We start from the raw sequence: 20812 nt of genomic DNA, 5'->3' as shown, positions 1-20812 counted from the left end.
ACACATTAAAGTATCCAGGATAATGGGTGGAACCTAATCTATTAGAAGGAACAGCACTAACAACTCGGATTAATAAGTTACAATTAGCTTATCGATTAACCAAGAGCATCTATAATAAGAAATTTCTATCTCGCAATTCGAAACTAAAACACTACAAAACAGTTATTCGCCCTGAAGCCCTATATGCCTGAGAATGCTTGAATCTGAACAGGAAAGGCTTGACAGATAAACTAGAGATTCAGGAAAGGAAGATCCTGAGAAAAATTGTGGGACCGGTCAAAACAGATGCTGAGTACAGAAGACAATCAAACCAGGAGCTATACAATCATACTGAGATATCACAGAAGTAGCCAGGAAGAGACGTCTCGTTTTCTACGGACATAGCACAGGGATGGACCAAACAAGACTAACCAACAGACTTCTCAACTACTGGAAGAACAGGAAGACCGTGACACCATGGCTGGTAGAAGTCAAGAAAGACATCCAAGAACTGAACATAACTGAAAGTGACATTAGAAACCGAGCACTTCTCAGAAGGATACAAAAAGAAAAAGGTTCCAGGACAGATTACCTCGTAAAAAGACCGGTTACCACTGAACAAAGGACAGAAAGGAGAAACATAGCCAGAGAATGGGGGATTACTGGGCAAACATCAAGACCCTCTTCAGGATGAAAAGCTGAATATCATGGTCCTTAGCTGGCCCGTTCGAAAGAAGAAGAAGAAGAAAAAGAATAAGAATAAGAAAGAACTAAATACAGTTGCCAATAGGGGCGCTGTTGCCCATGCTTTTGAGAGCCCTCAGTCGAATTTTATTATTATTAACTACAGTCATCTGACTTATATTACTCTATCTTGCATAATTATTCAGTGAGGAACACAGAATAAAAAATCGTGCAGCATAACGTACTACTACAAGGCAGTACCTCATCGACTTCACCATTTTTTTTTTCATTGATCGGAGCCACTGGTGAGGTCATCTTCACGTTTCTTTTACTCTCTTACAAAGACGTTTCTTTGCTGCGTAATAGAGCAGCAAGAGCCTCCGTGAATTTGTATTGTACCATCAGCTTGTCTCCCGAGTTTTCGCTTGATTGCGTTTCCTTCTGAATCGCGACCAGAACTACCACACGCTTCACGTTTATTGCTACATCTGCACTCTGATATAGCTGGTCAATTCCTGACACCGAGAGACCAATTTCAAGAGCAAAATAAAGACAAAATGCAATTCGAGTCCCCATACCTACTCCCAAAGCTGTTTTACCGAGTACGATGGGTAGATCATCAGACCCGCCCTCAACCAATCCATCAATCTACCCGCAAACGATGCACAAGAAGATCAACTGCCGGTAAACTGCCAGATGGGATCAAATATCCTCTGATGGTCGGATTTTGAGTATTACGTTTCCTGACACATCTTGTAATATGCATTCAGTAATCATAACAGTAGGTACCCCGAGATCCGCAAGGCTTCATTGGTAGTTGGATGAGCGTCTCATGAAACTATGACACTGAGTAAACGAAGAGAGATCATGTGAAGACGACTCTTCTAATCTTACGTAATAAGTACCCCAGATTAACAATGATTCTCAATTACTGTTCAAACTAGTACTTTGTTAGCTGCTTCCTTCATGGATGACTTACATTTTCTTACAGTTCCTATACCTAACCTGATTCCCCCATAAGCCACTCCGAACCCACAGTGTTTTTATGTCGTCCTACCACCTTTACTCGTCCTGAACTCTTTCTCATGGATACACTAACTGGAAGAACATGCGAACAACCAGAAGGTACACTCAGATGACAATGTACACTACTGGCCATTAAAATTGCTACACCACGAAGATGACGTGCTACAGACGCGAAATTTAACCGACAGGAAGAAGAAGCTGTGATATGCTAATGATTAGCTTTTCAGAGCATTCTCACAAGGTTGGCGCCGGTACGACACCTACAACGTTCTGACATAAGGAAAGTTTTCAACCGATTTCTCATACACAAACAGCAGTTGATCGGCGTTCCCTGGTCAAACGTTGTTGTGATGCCTCGTGTAAGGAGAAGAAATGCGTACCATCACGTTTCCGACTTTGATAAAGGTCGGATTGTAGCCTATCGCGATTGCGGTTTATCGTATCGCGACATTGTTGCTCGCGTTGGTCAAGATCCAATGACTGTTAGCAGAATATGGAATGGAATCGGTGGGATCAGGAGGGTAATACGGAACGCCGTTTTGGATCTCAACGACCTCGTATCACTAGCAGTCGAGATGACAAGCATCTTATCCGCATGGCTGTAACGGATCGTGCAGCCACGTCTCGATCCCTGAGAAAACCGATGGGGACAATTGCAAGACAACAACCATTGCACGGACAGTTCGACGATGTTTCCAGCAGCATGGACTATCAGCTCGGAGACCATGGCTGCGGTTACCCTTGACGCTGCCTCACAGACAGGAGCGCCTGCGATGGTGTACTCAACGACGAACCTGGGTGCACGAATGGCAAAACGTCATTTTTTCGGATGAATCCAGGTTCTGTTTACAGCATCATGATGGTTGCATCCGTGTTTGGCAAGACCGCGGTGAACGCACATTGGAAGCGTGTATTAGTCATCGCCATACTGGCGTATTACCCGGCGTGATGGTATGGCGAGCCATTGGTTACACATATCTGTCACCTCTTGTTCGCATTGACGGCACTTTGAACAGTGGGCGTTACATTTGAGATGTGTTACGACCCGTGGCTCTACCCTTCATTCGATCCCTGCGAAACCCTACATTTCAGCAGGATAATGCACGACCGCATGTTGCAGGTCCTGTACGGGTATTTATGGATACAGAAAATGTTCGACTGCTGCCCTGGCCAGCACATTCTCTAGATCTCTCACCAATTGAAAACGTCTGGTCAATGGTGGCCGAGCAACTGGCTCGTCACAATACAACAGTCACTAATCTTGATGAACTGTGGTATCGTGTTGAAGCTGCATGGGCAGCTGTACCTGTACACGCCATTCAAGCTCTGTTTGACTCAATGCCCAGGTGTATCAAGGGCGTTATTACAGCCAGAGGGGATTGTTCTGGATACTGATTTCTCAGGATCTATGCAGCCAAATTGCGTGAAAATGTAATCACTTGTCAGTTCTAGTATAATATATTTGTCCAATGAATACCCGTTTATCATCTGCATTTCTTCTTGGTGTAGCAATTTTAATAGCCAGTAGTGTATGTAGAGCACTGCCTGGTATGCTTTGTTGATTTGTGTGTTCAACAACAAACAATGAATGGACATACTGCACAGCCATCTATGTACATTTGCAATGATACTCGCAAAGTAGGGAAGGGGAGGTTTAGCTATGGCACTAAAATTGCGAAAACATGCTGTCACATCATTGTCCAGGGGTTGAAATTACTGTAAAATTGATAAAATTGTTCGCGCTATTAACTGTTATACTTATTATTACAGTACATTGGCGGTGACTTTTCCATCCCATCCATCCACTGACAGGTTGTTGGTTACCACATAATGATAGAGTGACAACGCTCGTTTGAGTTGAGGAAAGAGTTTTGTGGGCGGGTGACTCCTTCTGGGGGTTGCTAGCACTGACCTAGGACAAACTTCTGCTAGAAGAGTGTGTTATTTCACGTAATCTGCGCAAAATTTAAAAAATATCACATCAGGTCCGTTATTCCTCACTTATATCTGTAGATGGCATTTCAGCATTCGCACGACGAGCCATTCAACGTAACATCTCTTGAATTCCAGAACCGTTCGTCGTAGCCTAATGATTATTATTTTATAGTCTCTTTCAATCTACGTGTTTTTCAAGTAATTTTTTTATGAATTAGCTGAATGTGCTCTCAGTCGCCTTTAGTGTTTCACATGAACTTTGATTAGAACACGTCTCTCAGTTAAAAATTGTGGTTTCGTGTTGCATGTATAAAGGGCAATGTTTCTTCTAATTATCTTCTTGCACGGGTTAAAGATTTAAACTCCTTAACTTGACAAAGACATCGAAATTTGCTCAGATCTCATTTCATTGGAGGTTTCGGCTCTTCTCCTCCCTTGTTTTGACTTACAGCAGTATCTAAGAATACTGGCCCCAAACTATTTGGGCTTAGTGTTGCTTCCTTTTCTTCCCACATCTTGTTGTAGCCTCTTCAGATCTGTCTCGTATTTGCTTTCATCTTCATATGCAGTAACCTATGGCCTGATACGAGACTAATAAATTTCAATTTTTCCATCTGTGTTCTTCTTGCCGGAAATTATGTTAGTATTCGACATTCATATCTCAGACCTACATTATAGACTTCAAATACTGTCTCCGACCTTCTGTTTCCAATATATTCTTAACTGTACCACACAAATACTGAAATATTTGGAAGTTTCTACTGATATCAATGCATACATTTGTGGAAATATATGGTCCTGCAATTATTTACCTTCTACTTTAAAGTGTACAGATCTCGTTCTTCTTCTTCTTCTTCTTCTTCTAAACAATACTTCTTGTAGCTGAAACCGTTGTCGCTCATTTCCTGCTGTCCTCTTCATTTCTCGATAATTTCTGCTTTTCAGTACTTCGAATATCTTATCTCTTGGCCTCCCCTTGGCGTTATCCACTAAAATTTTGGCTTCCAGTATGTCTGTTAACAACTAATTGTATTTCAAAGAATGTTCGAAAACGTTTGTCTGCCTTTTCGGATAGTTGATATGAGGTTTCTCTGCTCGTTGGTCTCTTTCAGTGTATCTTCATTAGTTTTTTTCGGTCCACTGGTTCTCGTTAGCCTTTCAGAAGCCACAACACAATATCTTCAACGGTGTGTGGTTACGAAATGTTACTTAGACTCCTCTTCCAAAACAGCGTCTTTCTGCCGGAGAACAAACGTTGGGCTTTTTCCTTCATGTGAAATGAGTAACATTTACTTCGCTGTTCCGAGAAATAACGCTAAAATTACGTAGTTCACCGGTACAGCACAGCGGAGAAAGGCCCCTTTCACAGTAACAGTAGAAGAAAATAATAATTTGAAGTACGTATTACGTTCAATTGTTCGCCTATGTCGCTGACTGATCAGCGTAGATGGCTGCCATGCGGAGGACCCTGATTCGACTCCCGGCAGTGCCAAAGATTTTTCGGATGGGAGGACTGGTACGCGTGCACTAAGCCAGTGACCAAGCAGTAGCTGCTGCGTAGTACAGAACGTGTGCAAAGTGGCCGGGTGAGCGGTGTGCTGACCAAGTGATCCTCCTCGCCCAAAGCATAGGATGAGACGACGGCCGGTAGACATCCCTTGTACCTTCACGGTCTGGAGAGAAGCTCGCTGTTACCCTCAGCTAGTACTGACATGGTTGGTAGCTGTAGCACGTGTAGCTGTCGTCTCCCACACCACCAGAGAGGCGCCACGTGACGCTGGCTGGCCACACACACACACGCACGCACACGCACTCGCACATTGTGCACACATGTCCCGCGCATTGCCCAACGCCGCTACGGCGGGCGGTGGCCGCCCGGCGCTTGTTGAGTCACCGCGCCAGCCGCTACACCCTTGCGCGCAAAACGTCGCCAGGCGATTATTTCTGCCAGGCGAGCGAGCCGCCGTGTCATGTCTCAGCTACAGCCGGCCGCCTGTTCCTTCCCGCTGACTGCCCAGAATGCACGGTAACAGTTACGTGCAGCTTTCTAACTAGCGTGTCCCCTCCAGTGCCGTAACTCCTGCAAGAACAGTATTCTGGAGACCACGGTTACGCCACAGCACTTTGGATTGTCACGCAAACAGAACTGAATGAGCTTAAACACCGCTGTACGAAGCAGGGCCACGTATTACCACGGCTCCACCTGTTGTTTGCCTAATGAAGCTGAGCTGTGTGATGCAGCTATTTAGGCGCTAGACTCTCACTACCTTAGGGAAAGGTTCCGATCACAGGCAAGCCATTCTATGCCATCGTGGCGAACAGCAGTATAGTTCCCGACGTGGTCGCAGCTCACTTCTATCGCCATACTTCTCCAATTGAGCAAGTGTCTGTAGCCTGCACGTCGCCATCGACGATACATTAAACCTCAATCTCCCTTCTGATTCGTGTTTCTAATTGCGAACTTCTCTACCCCTCTACTACCTTTCTGTAATTTGGATGAGAATTATCAAGGCCTACAAAGGCCTGCATCTCAAACAGACCGCGCTGACCACTGGGTCAAGTAGAGTTAGAGAAAAATTAAGGTTGTAGACGGTCAACTCTTAAGTATCCATTGCGCACTATAGGAGCCCCGGAAGGTATTCGGTTGGCTTCTCTCTCGATGTTTCCTGTAAGGCGCAGGCTCTGCCCAACATGAGTGACCTGTTACCGTACAGGGGTCGCAGATGGTGGTATGGACTTCAGTCAACAAAGAAGGTGCCGCAGGAAACGGACGTCTTGTGAAACAGGTCAGTGATTAGCCAAGCTACATCGAGTGAGTTAGTGTCGGTTCCTGATAACAGTGTAATGTACAGGATGGTTACAATTAATGTGCACTTACTCGCAGAGGTCCAGTGCGAGCTGTAGTAATGGCATGGCAGTGAAACTTGCTAGATGATGTAATGCGTTAATGCGGAACCGATTTACGAAAGAAGAAATTAGTTCCAATTTTGGCAACCATGTAAGAATTTGGCTCTGTGAATGCGAGAAAGACGTATAAAAAGATCCATATGTAATGGATTACGAAATGGATGTGGGCAGAAAAGATGAAATAAGAGATTTTTTATTATTAATTTCACCGGAGACGTAAAGATGCCAGATTTCCACCTAGTGGCGAAAATTGGAACGAATTTTTTCCACAGTAAGTCAGTTTCGCATTAACGCATTACCAAGTTCCACTGCCTTACTAGTGTAATTACAACCCACACTGGACTTCTGTGAGCAGCTGTATTTTACTCATAACCGCCCAGTACATCTAAATATTTTAATGTATTTTATTTATTTCGTCCCGCCAGAGGAAATAAAAGGAGTGCACGAAGGACGTACGAAGTAGAGTATCACGGGGCAAAACGAGCATTTTTCCCCAAAATAAGCCTACGAGCATCAAATATAAGGAAAACTACCGACAGTAGAGCACAGCATTGTATGGAAATGAATCATGGAAAAGGACAGAATTAAGGTGTTTGAATTTTGATGTTGCAGAAGAATCAAGTGGACTCATAAGGAGTCGGCGAGGAGACGTATACATGCAAACGACTAACTAGAAGTGATGGGGCTATAGGGCTTGTGTTAATACATCAGGGAGTAACTTCCATGGAAGCAGAGGTATCCATACAGAGAAAAATTTTCAGAGCGAGACGATGACTGGAATACATACGACTGGTAATTGAGACTTTGAATGCAAGCGCTTTTCTCAGATATTCCAACAGAACAACGAAGATGACCGCATCAAAATACACACATCAAATAATTTTTTGCATCACCTCGGTTCCAATAGTTCCTCAACCTGTACAGAAAAATGGAATAGAGGTCCTCATAAACATCATTTCCGCCTTTTTTATTGCTCATGAAAACTACACATTGCATGTTGTACCATCATACAGCGAGACGTTCAGGGGTGGTGGTCCAGACTGGTGTACACACCGGTACCTCTAATAACCAGTAGCAGGTCCCCTTGCATTGATGCATCCCTGTGTTCGTCGTGGCATACTATCCACAAGTTCATCATGGCACTGTTGGTCTAGATTGTCCATTTCCTCTACGTCGATTCGGAGCAGATCCCTCAGAGTGGATGGTGGATCACGTCACGTCTATCATAGGCATGTTGGCTAGGATTCATGTCTGTAAAACATGCTGTTCACTCAAGTAGAGCGGTGTCGTTATTCTGAAGGAAGTCATTCTAGGATTCATGTCTGTAAAACATGCTGTTCACTCAAGTAGAGCGGTGTCGTTATTCTGAAGGAAGTCATTCACAAGATGTGCACGATGGGGCCGCGAACTGTCGTCCATGAAGACAAATGCCTCGCCAATATGCTGCCGATATGGTTGCTTTATCATTCGGAGGATAACATTCACGTATCGTACAGCCGTTACGGCGGCTTCCATGACCACCAGCGGCGTACGTCGATCCCACATAATGCCATCCCAAACATAAGCGAACCTCCACCTTGCTGCACTCGTTGCACAGTGTGCCTAAGGCGTTCAGCCTGACCGGGTTGATTCCGAACACGTCTCCGTTATGTGTCTGGTTGAAGGCGTATCCGACACTCATCGGTGAAGCGAACGTGATGCCAGTCCTGAGCGGTTCATTCGGTATGTTGTTGGGCCCATCTGTACCGCGTTGCATGGTGTCGTGGTTGCAAAGATGGATCGCGCCGTGGACGTCGGGTGTGAAGTTGCGCATCATGCCAGTTTGACTCGTAACACGACGTCGTGTGGCTGCACGAAAAGCATTATTCAACATGGTGGCGTTGCTGTCAGGATTCCTCCGAGCCATAATCCATAGGTACATAGGTAGCGGTTATGTGGTGCAGTAGTAGCCCTTGGACGGCCTGAGCGAGGCATGTTATCGACAGTTCCTATACCTCAGTATTTACACCGTGTTCGAACAACATCTCTTTGGTTCACTCCGAGACGTCCGGACACTTCCCTTGTTGAGAGCCCTTCCTGGCACAAAGTAACAATGCGGACGCGATCGAATCGCAGTATTGACCGTCCAGGCATGATTGAACTACAGAGAACACGAGCCGTGTATCTCTTTCCTGGTGGAATGACTGGAACTGATCGGCTGTCGGACCTCTTCCGTTTAATAATCGCTGCTCATGCATGGGTGTTTACGTCTTTGGGCGGGTTTAGTGACATATCTGAACAGTCAAAGTGACTGCGTCTGTGATACAATATCCACCGTCACCGTCTGTAATCGGGAATTCTGGGAGCTTGGGTGATGCAAAACTTCTTTTGATGTGTGTAGTTAGATGATGTTGTTGTTGTGGTCTTCAGTCTAAAGACTGGCCTGATGCATCCCTGCGACCAAGTCTACCCTGTGCAGGCCTCTTCATCTTTGCATAACTACCACAACATTCAATAAATAATAAGAAAGGTTGCATAAAAAATACAAAACTTCAGCAAAATTTGTACTTCTTTGTTATTTTTCGGTGGTGTCCTAGAACCATTATAAACTGGGGCTGGCACGCCTGCGTCACGAATGGGATGCTGGGAAACAAGTTTGCACCACCGTGGAGCTGCAGAGTGTAATTATATTTCTGTTAGTTGAAGAGTTGAAACCAATCGAAATTCACCGTCGGATGACAGTGCAAGATGCTGAAAATTGTTTCAGTCGAACACAGGTGTTCGAGTGGGCAGATACGTAGAAACGGGGTGAAACAAAGGTTGAAGATTGGCCAGATGGGCTCTCTCTAGGCAGACTCGAAGAACAACGTTACGAGAGTTGATGAGATGATACGGGGAAACAGGTGAATGATTAACATTAGTGTCGAATCAGTTCATTATATTGTTCATAGCGTACTGATTTTCAAGAAAGTGTGCGTGATGCAATTTGCAAGAGGTTCGACATCAGAAATGAAAGAATGGTAGGAATGACCCATGGACGTGTGCAGCGAGACCTGATGTTCGTGTGACTGCCCCACCCTCCGTCAGCAGAGCATAACCGGTTACGGACATGCCCCCAAAAATTTTTTTGACGTGGATCTGAGAAGCTTGTCCAGCTTGAGGGGGAATACGTTGACATAATTGTTGTATTCCATTTCCTAATAGATTCTTTAGAAACAATTTTTTACGGTTTCTTATTGAATAACCCTTGTACATCCATTTGAATCTACTTACTGTTGTCGATCTTTGGTGTCCCTCTACAATCTTTACCCATCTAACTTCCTTCCAAAACCAAGCTGACGATTAAGCTGACAATTCCTTAATGCCTGAGGATGTGGCTTATCAACCGATCATTGCTTTTAGTCGATTTGCGGAACAAATTTCTGTTCTCCTCAATTCGACTCACTACCTCTTACTACCTCTTTACTCACAAGCAGTAAAGGAAACAAAAGAAAAATTCGGAGTAGGTATTAAAATTCATGGAGAAGTAAAAACTTTGAGGTTCGCCGATGACATTGTAATTCTGTCAGAGACAGCAAAGGACTTGGAAGAGCAGTTGAACGGAATGGACAGTGTCTTGAAAGGAGGATATAAGATGAACATCAACAAAAGCAAAACGAGGATAATGGAATGTAGTCAAATTAAGTCAGGTGATGCTGAGGGAATTAGATTAGGAAATGAGACACTTAAAGTAGTAAAGGAGTTTTACTATTTAGGGAGTAAAATAACCGATGATGGTCGAAGTAGAGAGGATATAAAATGTAGACTGGCAATGGCAAGGAAAGCGTTTCTCAAGAAGAGAAATTTGTTAACATCGAATATAGATTTAGGTGTCAGAAAGTCGTTTCTGAAAGTATTTGTATGGAGTGTAGCCATGTATGGAAGTGAGACATGGACGATAACTAGTTTGGACGAGAAGAGAATAGAAGCTTTCGAAATGTGGTGCTACAGAAGAATGCTGAAGATAAGGTGGGTAGATCACGTAACTAATGAGGAAGTATTGAATAGGATTGGGGAGAAGAGAAGTTTGTGGCACAACTTGACTAGAAGAAGGGATCGGTTGGTAGGACATGTTCTGAGGCATCGAGGGATCACAATTTTAGCATTGGAGGGCAGCGTGGAGGGTAAAAATTGTAGAGGGAGACCAAGAGATCAATACACTAAGCAGATTCAGAAGGATGTAGGTTGCAGTAGGTACTGGGAGATGAAGAAGCTTGCACAGGATAGAGTAGCATGGAGAGCTGCATCAAACCAGTCTCAGGACTGAAGACCACAACAACAACAACAACCTCTTTATTATTTATCCGATCTAACCACATAATATTTAGCATTATTCCGTGCCACCATATTTTAACAGCTTCGGCTCCATTTTTATGTGAAATATTTGTCGTCTATGTTTCTCCGGTGACATCCTGCTGAATAGTGGCCGCCAGAAGATGCGACTGTCCGCAGCTCGTGGTCGTGCGGTAGCGTTCTCGCTTCCCACGCCCGGGTTCCCGGGTTCGATTCCCGGCGGGGTCAGGGATTTTCTCTGCCTCGTGATGACTGGGTGTTGTGTGATGTCCTTAGGTTAGTTAGGTTTAAGTAGTTCTAAGTTCTAGGGGACTGATGACCATAGATGTTAAGTCCCATAGTGCTCCGAGCCATTTGAACAATTTTTTTGAAGATGCGACTTTGGGACTGTTTTACACACGGAATATTTTAGCCAACAGAAGATTTTGTAGTGACCTTCCTCTGGAACAATAAAGTAGTCACAGCACTGTACAGATCCCTCTAAAGAGGTAGCACTGACCTTGACGAGCTGCTGCTTGGCGGCCAGGATGGCGGGCTCGTCCCGTGCGAGCGTCTCCGTCTCGTCCTCGGGGAGGGGCGCCGACAGAACGACGGCCGCTGAGCTCAGCGCGAGGGCCGCCACCAGCAGCCGGGTCCACGTCCTCATCCTGTCTGCAACACGCACACCACGACACCGCTCACTGCATGGCCGAAGCTGAATGAGATGTCTCTAATTTTGCTGCAATGACTTCTACACTACTGGTCATTAAAACTGCTATACCAAGAAGAAATGCAGATGATAAACGGGTATCCATTGGACAAATATATTATACTAGAACTGACATGTGATTACATTTTCACGCAATTTGGCTGCATAGATCCTGAGAAATCAGTACCCAGAACAACCACCTCTGGCCGTAATAACGGCCTTAATACGCCTGGCCATTGAGTCAAACAGAGCTTGGATGGCGTGTACAGGTACAGCTGCCCATGCAGCTTCAACACGATACCACAGTTCATCAAGAGTAGTGACTGGCGTATTGTGACGAGCCAGTTGCTCGGCCACCATTGACCAGACGTTTTCAGTTGGTGAGAGATCTGGAGAATGTGCTGGACAGGGCAGCAGACGAACATTTTCTGTATCCAGAAAGGCCCGTTCAGAACCTGCAACATGCGGTCGTGCATTATCCTGCTGAAATGTAGGGTTTCGCAGGGATCGAATGAAGGGTAGAGCCACGGGTCGTAACACATCTGAAATGTAACGTCCACTGTTCAAAGTGCCGTCAATGCGAACAAGAGGTGACCGAGACGTGTAACCAACGGCACCCCATAACATCACGCCGGGTGATGCGCAAGTATGGCGATGACGAATACACGCTTCCAATGTGCGTTCACCGCGATTTCGCCAAACACGGATGTGACCATCATGATGCTGTTAAACAGAACCTAGATTCATCCGAAAAGATGACGTTTTGCCATTCGTGCACCCAGGTTCGTCGTTGAGTACAACATTGCGGGCGCTCCTGTCTGTGATGCAACGTCAAGGGTAACCGCAGCCATGGTCTCCGAGCTGATAGTCCATCCTGCTGGAAACGTCGTCGAACTGTTCGTGCAGATGGTTGTTGTCTTGCAAACGTCCCCATCTGTTGACTCAGGGATCGAGACGTGGCTGCAGGATCCGTTACAGCTATGCAGATAAGATGCCTGTCATCTCGGCTGCTAGTGATACGAGGCCGTTGGGATCCAGCACGGCGTTCAGTAATATCCTCTTGAACCCACCGATTCCATATTCTGCTAACAGTCATTGGATCTCGACCAACGCGAACAACAATATCGCGATACGATAAACTGCAATCGCGATAGGCTACAATCCGACCTTTATCAAAGTCGGAAACGTGATGGTATTCATTTCTCCTCATTACACGAGGCATCACAACAACGTTTCACCAGCCAACGCCGGTCAACTGCTGTTTGTGTATGAGAAATCGATTTGAAACTTTCCTCGTGTCAGCACGTTGTAGGTGTCGCCACCGGCGCCACCCTTGTGTGAATGCTCCGAAAAGATAATCATTTGCATATCACAGCATCTTCCTCCTGTCGGTTAAATTTCACGTCTTCAGCACATCATCTTCGTGGTGTAGCAATTTTAATAGCCAGTAGTGTATCTAATTAAACATACACTACAGAAAAAAGCAATTAATGTAGAATATTGAAATTTCTAGAACACATTTTGTCTAGACAACATATTTAAATGATTAATATTGCAAGATCACAGATTAAAGTAAGCGGGAGATACTCCATCGCAAATGTGAAATCCTGATACATTAATAATCGGTGTAACAGCCAGAATGTTTAAGACAAGTATGCAAACGTGCATGCATTGTCTTGTGCAGGTGCCGGACGTCAGTATGTGGGATGGAGTTCCATGCCCGTTGCACTTCGCCGATCAGTACAGTAACAGCTAATGCTGGTTGTGAATGACGCCGGAATTGTCGTCCGATGACGTCCCATATGTGCTCGATTGGAGACAGATCTGGTGATCGAGCAGGACAAGGCAACATGTCGACACTCTGTAGTGCATGGGCTACAACAACGGTACGTGTGCGAGCGTTATCCCGTTGGAAAACACCCCCTCGAGCGCTGTTCATGAATGGCAGCACAACAGGTGGATTCACCGAATTGGCGTACAAATTTACAGTGAGGCCGCATGGGATAACCACGAAAGTACTCCTTCAATTTTACGAAAACGCGCCCCAGACCGTAGCTTCACGTGTAGGTCCAATGTGTCTAGCCCACAGACGCGTTGGTTGCAGGTCCTCTACTGGCCTCCTTTTAACCAACACTTGGCCGTCACTGACAACGAGGCAGAACTAGCTTTCATCAGAAAACGCAGCAGACCTCCACCCAACCCTCTAACGAGCTCTCACATGACACCACTTCAATCGCAAATAATGCCAGAGGAATCCACGCTACAGGGTGTCTGGCTCGGAGCTGTCCTTGAAGTAACCATTTGTAACAGTTCGTTGTGTCACTGTGGTGCCAACTACGACTCAGATTGCTGCGGCAGATGCAGTACTTCACGCCAGAACCATGCGCCGAGCACGACAGTCTTCACTCTCGGTGGTGTCACGTGGCCATCCGGGCCTCGATCTTCTTACGACCGTATGCTCCCGTGAACACCGCTGCCAGCAATCATGAACAGTGGCCAAATTTCTCCGCAGTATCGCAGAGGACCATCCAGCTTCTCGAAGCCCTATTACGTAAGCTCATTCAAATTCGGTGATATGTTGATAACAGACTTAAAGGCATTCATGACTAACATCAACTCACCAAGATCTTTCTCAAAGGCAACAAAGCTCACGGCAGTTACAGTGTGTATTTAAAACGAAACTGATTTGCATGCTCATAGTGACGCCACTCTTACGCGTCTCTAGAGAAATCTGAATATATATTATCTTTGAGATATAGAAAGACGCCTAACAGCTTTGGTTTATATTTCATAACTCCTTCTTGGTTGCAAATTTTTTTCCGGCAGTGTATGTTCCTGACCGGGATTCGAAACCTCAAGTCAATCTTTCGCACTCCGTGTTATTACTAGCTTAACTATACTATCACCACACACACACACACACACACACACACACACACAGACACACACACACACACACACACACACACACACACACGATGCAACTAAAGCAGTTAGACGTACCTGGATAATTTAGACGATAAGAGCATCAACTGCGAAATCATAGTCCCAACTTCATGTTACAATCTAATACAGTTTGAATGTGCCAGGAATATTTCATAAACCACACTCAGGTCCAGAGTGAAAGATTCATTCCAGTGTTAATGAAACCTTGCAGCGTCTGTAGAGTTATAGGATTTCTCTCCATTTGGTATCGATCTCTTCACTTAATGTTGATTGTGGTATTGGTGAGTCCACTTTCTAATTTTAGTGACGTGAGTTGGTATTTGGTGCTTTTATATTTTCTACAGACAGATGTTATGGGGTTTGCGAAGTCTTGGGCTTTTGTCTCGTCCAAACAAGCTGTCAGTTTGTAAAGTTTTCATGACTCAAAGAGATATTTCACGAGAGACATTCAATAAGTAAAGCAACACATTTTTTTTCAGAAAGCGGGTTGCTTTTAGTCAGGATTCCAGTACATCGTATTATTCCCTACACTTTTGGCTACAAAACCCTATTTTTCAATATAATCTCTGTACAACGCGAAGACCTTTACATCAGCTTACTAGGATGGCCTGTACGGCCGCTTGGTACCATTCTACTGGTCGATGTCGGAGCCAACATCTTTCTGCATAAATGACCTCTCGATCATCAAATTACTGCTTCCCACAGAATGCGGAGTACGTCCTTCATCGGGCTAAACAGATGGAAGTCGGATGGTGCGAGATACAGGTTGTGGGGGCACACACCTTTAAGTGCCCCCACTGATGGACGAATGTGTCAGCAATACCAACAGTGACGTGCCAAAGAGCAGCGAGGTATTTTGATCGTAATCTGTCGATCACCTCGAATGAGAGTGTGCGCACGTTCCAATACAGCAGGAGTCACAGCTGTATACGGCTGGCTTGCATGCGGGAGATCGGACAGGCTTATGCCACCTTACTGCGATGATGACATACGCCCTGCCAGGGAGGCAAAATTTCCAAAATGAGTGGCTCTGTGAGCAGCCAGGCCTCCGTAGACTTTCTGCAAGCGCCCGTTAATGTCTACGGTGCTCTTGTTTTCCTCCAAAAGAAAAGATGACAGCTTTTTGCTTGAAACACACCCCGTTATGAAGGTTACGTATTGCGCTGCCACCTATAGGAACTTCTTGAAACTACAGGGGCCGAAGGGAGAATATTCCACTAGATCCCACAATAACTTCCGTATTTTTTCAACCGAAATTGGCAGAGAAAAAAAGTGTTGCATTACTTATTGAGCATTCCTCGCATTTTGTTAAATCGTATACATACCTTCATAACAAATATAATATTCACATTAAAATTCAAAATCTTCATCTGTTTCCACAGGATGGTTGCTTGGAGTCAGTAGACAGCTATATAAACCATTTTGAGAAGACTAAGCTCCATCGAACGCCTAACTTCTTTTTTTAGGTTTATTCGCAGTCTGATTTCGGGAACTTATTTTTCCATAATAATTGCTGTACAATGAAAAACTTTATTGCATCAGCAATGGAAGGTAAAAGAAATACCTATAATTCATTTCTGTTTTTCAACATCATCTTCGTCGTCTTACGACATCACGATATTGTTGTTGACAAATCAAATAAAAAAAAGAGTATATTGCCAGATGAGTTGTAGTTGCAGTTTCCGGTCATTGATGCCAATCGTGTAATCGAACAAAAATTGGCCTTTCCGCCTGTTATGTATAATTAGTTACAAATATCAATGTCTAGTGTCAATTGCCAGGTCCTACATCAAACGTTTGTCTCTTTCACGTTTTTTGGATGTTAGCATCTCTCTTTCCAACTTCACAAACTGCTATGCCTGCCCGATAGAAAGGGTGACGCAGCTGCCCATTTGTGAACTAAATGATTTAATCACGTTTAAATGTTGAAGAAATATGTCACAGATTGAATAGTGTTGACGGTGTTAAATTTGTATGTAATCTCAAGATTTTGACCACTGAGGTTACACATAAATCTACCTTGACTAGAAATTTGACTAGAAATCCGTTAACATCCATCCAAAAACGTCGCCGTGAAAATACCGTTCTCAAATTTAAATCTTTTTTGTCACATTCCAAACGTTTAGGAAATGTTATTTTAGTCTTCACAGGCAACTTATCTACTTGTTTGTGATTTAAGTTACGTGCCATTATCCACATGGGTTCATCATTTCTTTAACAAAACACACTGTGTTATGATTTACCCAAGTCACAACTCACTTTATTGTAGTAACAGCTACGTAGCTTATTACATGCGCAGTTTTCACTATTTATTGGGTGTATGGCTGAGGTCTCTGCAGGTGTATCAGTCAAGGAATAAAGAAGGCAACCGTGTGAAGAATGTCGTAATTTACGGTCTCTGCGCAAAACTTCCGGGATGAGTTGAGCGACCTGACGTAACGAAAGCCCGGCCCTGCAGCTGCAGAGGTCATCGTCGAAAGCGATCCTCAGATTTGGGAGAGCGACTACCGGCTCCTGTGTTGCGCAACCGATTACCTGCATCTCGATCGGCAGACAACTTTTCCTAAGTGGGCAGGTCTCGCATTTTTCCGGACCCTTTCACCACAGTATTTCTGCTGAAAAGAGCAGTTGTTGCATCGACAACTGACAGATGCCTTCTCAAGATTCCTGTGTCAATATTTCATTTCCTCACGTATTATTAGCCAGACTGGTGATGTAAAATATCAGTCGTACACGAGCTCACATGTTGATAAGGGTCGGGATTCACATTTGGTGAAAACGGGGACCCAATCCTTACCCGTCTACCGTTATGTTTTCGAAGATTTCCTGAATTACGCAGCCGAATACCTAACGATTGCTTTGAAAACTGCCTTCTTTGGCCAGTGTATGTCATATATTTACGTAATTTTAGAGTCGCTGTTACAGCTCCTTTTACGAGAATGAGTCTCTAAGAATGTGGCTGCGACGTTGAAAATAGTCGAAAAATAATTAAATGTGAATAAATAAATTAAAAACAACGAAGACTAGTGTAGATGTGGAACTTATATTTCCAAAAGATAAAGATTTTTTCAATTACGCGGCGGAGAATAAAACTCTGCTTCTAGATTAATGGAGAAGATCATGAAAAATCTGTCATAAACACAAAATTCATCAACTCAACGAGTATGAAAATTTTGTTAACACCTATGTCAGAAGGGAAATCAAAAATTTCATGGACATGAAATAACACAATGTCTGACAGTGAGTGAAAGGAGCCTGTTGCATGGCGGATCTAAAAATTCAATAAAGTCGTAAAAAACAATTCGTCGTTCTTGGAAGTGAATGTTTATTGAGCGATGCGCAGAAATGTCTTCGTTTCAAAGAACGCGATATTTACTGTGGGATCAGAAGTAGACTTCCCAACGCCAGGATTGCTAAAGTAGTGGCACCTAGTGCGCACACATTTTACGAGAAGTTTTCATGGGTATTTCATCTTAGTTTGATGCAACGCTGTGACAAGAAATATTACTGCCTCTTTGTGTGAGAAATTGTATCCTCGAAATCTTCCAGCTACTCAAAACATTTCTATCTCCTATAGCTGATGGCATTTGCACTCACTGATCGTAATTAGTGATGCTGTGTTAGAAGAGCGTGAAACGACTCATTGTTCAAGAGCCATTTTCTGGATAACATGCTGTGACCTAAATTCTGCAGCTCTCAGTGTTTCTACGCTTATAAATGCTTAAGAATTTTTTCTGCAAAAATCAGTAGCTCAGTTGCATATCATTAAATGTGAAAACGGGAAATGTTCACGCAAACAGTATTGGGTAATTCCAATAAAATAAAATTTAAAAAAAGCGAAGTCAGACCTGAGGCTACTAAAACCTGTAGATTATTCGGTACACGTTTCTGCTTTTCTGTGGATCGAGCAGATCAGGGCTCACATGAAAATTTTTTTGCTACCTTCACCTCTTTTATATGAAGAGAGCCTCTATCAGGGTGCTCCTAAGTATGCTTGTGATGTGCCTATACGGTATTGCTGAGCACTGGAAACCTGCCCGTGAATACCGCAGTTCCGTCCTCGAAATGGCTTATTGAAGAAATACAGTGCCTTGAGCCAAACAATGGGTTCGTGTTTAATGTATAACTGTGCAGTGCATATGTTGTTATTCAAGACGTTCCGAACAAGGAAAAGGTGTGGAATGAGTATAAGTGAAACTTGGGATTGAAGCCTGGTACCGATCATCTTAAGGGTATTACCGTAGTGCTCCCATTAATCTTTTCGCAAATGTTTGGATACTAATGATGAAAAGGTACAAAATACAGTTACAATGGTATAATGTCACCCCATCCATTGATCTACGGAAAAACTAATTCAGATGGCAGTGCGCTTAGAACTTTAATTTCTATAATTGCCACCGACTCACAGCGATCTAGTGATCTCGGAACCGATTAAAATTTTGCTTAATTTGCAGTTATTTTTTGAAAGAAAAGTCTCTGAATGTTAGCAGCCATCTGTTTGAAGAGTACTCTACGTAATGGACTCTTTACTTAGCGGAGTAGTGTTTCTAGATGGTTGATGTTAGATGGTAATCCGATTTATTGGAATCTAAGTCCAAGCCGTGCTTGATACTAGTGTTTCCACACATGTCACACAAAACTATGATAATTCGCAGTTTTATAATGAAGAACATTTCAGGTTCATGGAAACTTAGAGACTTTCTCGGTAATTTTCATTCTGACACAGTTTATATCCCATTCAGCGTCCACTGTTTTACTGTTTTATGAACGTCGTCCACACAGATGGATTCAATTCGTTGTATGGTTCTTAAGCTTTGGTTGATTTAGTAAAAATTGTTCCTCGATTACTTTCTCGTTCCAGTCTCGTGCAAGTGCAGAGCGTGGCTCTAATCAGACATTTTCAGCTAGAGAGTTCGCCAGACGGTTGTTCACGCCCCGCTAAGCGCAACAGTTTCTTTTTACACCGGTTGCAGGCATTCTCTCTTTCTCTACTCGCGTGAGTCATAGCGGTGGGAATCATTTCTAGCCAGTGGCATCGCTTGCAGACTCTTGCACAGCTGTATCTACTCCTAAGGTTCGCTATATTGTTTATGTGCAGAAGACACCGAAATAATGTAAGAAATAAAGCTTGGTGGACAGCGTTGGCATTAAATAAATATCAAGCAATAATACGACCCCAATTTTAGCATGGATAGCCCTCAAAATTAATTAATGCTCATCTGTACAATCAGTGCTGAAGTTCACAGGTAACACCTCCTCCCCGTTCCCCAGCCCCTATCCCCTACCCTCTGCCCCTCACACACAAAGGCACACTTATCGTTTGCTTTTTGCACTGAAAGGGAGATTATAGCCAAGGATGTTTGTCCGACAGCTTAAGTACGATAAGCAGAATAGAAACTTTTTTTGCTTTCCCCGTTCCTGAAGTGTTGTAGCGCCAGAAATCCATTGTAATATGGGAACTGATTCCGCCGAAATTTGCGTTTCACCTACAGATAGAGCGAAATGGCGACCAGTTCGGCAGCTTGTGCCATAACACTCTCATTATCTAATTACATGTGAAGCGTGGATGAACAGCGTTGCTCAACGGATCTTGACAGAGGATGTCATATTTCGGTCCAGTGATACAAGCGATCAGAGGATACACGTCGCCTTCCAACAAATATCGCGGAGAAAAAGTTGTGCAAATTTATTTCCACATCAAAAATTTAGTAGCAAAACAAGAGCTACAACTTCAGACCTTGTGCATCGGCACTGTGAATATGGCTATGCTTCCGTCCGGCTAAATAGTGACAATATTAGAGCACTGGGAAGGCGATCAATGAGTACACATTTGCACCGCCCAAGAAAATCCCAGCAATTAACAAGAACCTATGATATTTTTTGACTAGAAGGGTCACCTATATGTCAGAAAATTTTGATAACGACATATTTTTTACTAATTACGCTATACGTCAGTTCACTATCTCTGAACGCCATGCACGAATGTTATCCAAAACAAAATGCTACAGGCGAAACGATATGCAGTTCTGTCGTACGGAAAACGTCTTCTCCGCAATACACTGTGCCCAAACGTAGCTAATATAACAACGGACAGCTTGAGTTATTCGTCTGGAAATCACTTACACATCCTGCGCAAGGATCAGCTGGTTTTCCGCCAAAAGAAACTCAATAAGAGCTCTTTGCTTGGAACGCAGCTCCGTTACAGACGCCGTTTTGAAGGTAACGTATAGCGCCGCCATATATTGCAACTTCTTGAAACTATAGGTGCTGAAGAAGGCAAATTTGCATTTTTTCAACCGAAATTGGCCAATGAAAAAAAAGTGCTGCATTTCTTAT

The 20812-nt window shown here is 43.8% G+C and overlaps 1 protein-coding gene across 1 annotated transcript in view; it reads right to left on the bottom strand.

Moving 5' to 3' along the window:
- LOC126176689 (keratin, type I cytoskeletal 9-like) overlaps positions 1-20812 on the bottom strand; it is a 118325-nt gene that overhangs the window by 81954 nt on the left and 15559 nt on the right. The window contains exon 2 of the mRNA XM_049923852.1: positions 11342-11493. Within this exon, the coding sequence (XP_049779809.1) occupies positions 11342-11488 (147 nt within the window). The 5' untranslated portion in view covers positions 11489-11493. The remainder of the gene's footprint in view (positions 1-11341; positions 11494-20812) is intronic.

The sequence above is a fragment of the Schistocerca cancellata genome, chromosome 3 (genome assembly GCF_023864275.1).
Source record: "Schistocerca cancellata isolate TAMUIC-IGC-003103 chromosome 3, iqSchCanc2.1, whole genome shotgun sequence".
NCBI lineage: Eukaryota > Metazoa > Arthropoda > Insecta > Orthoptera > Acrididae > Schistocerca > Schistocerca cancellata.
This window is presented reverse-complemented; position numbering and strand designations above follow the sequence as displayed.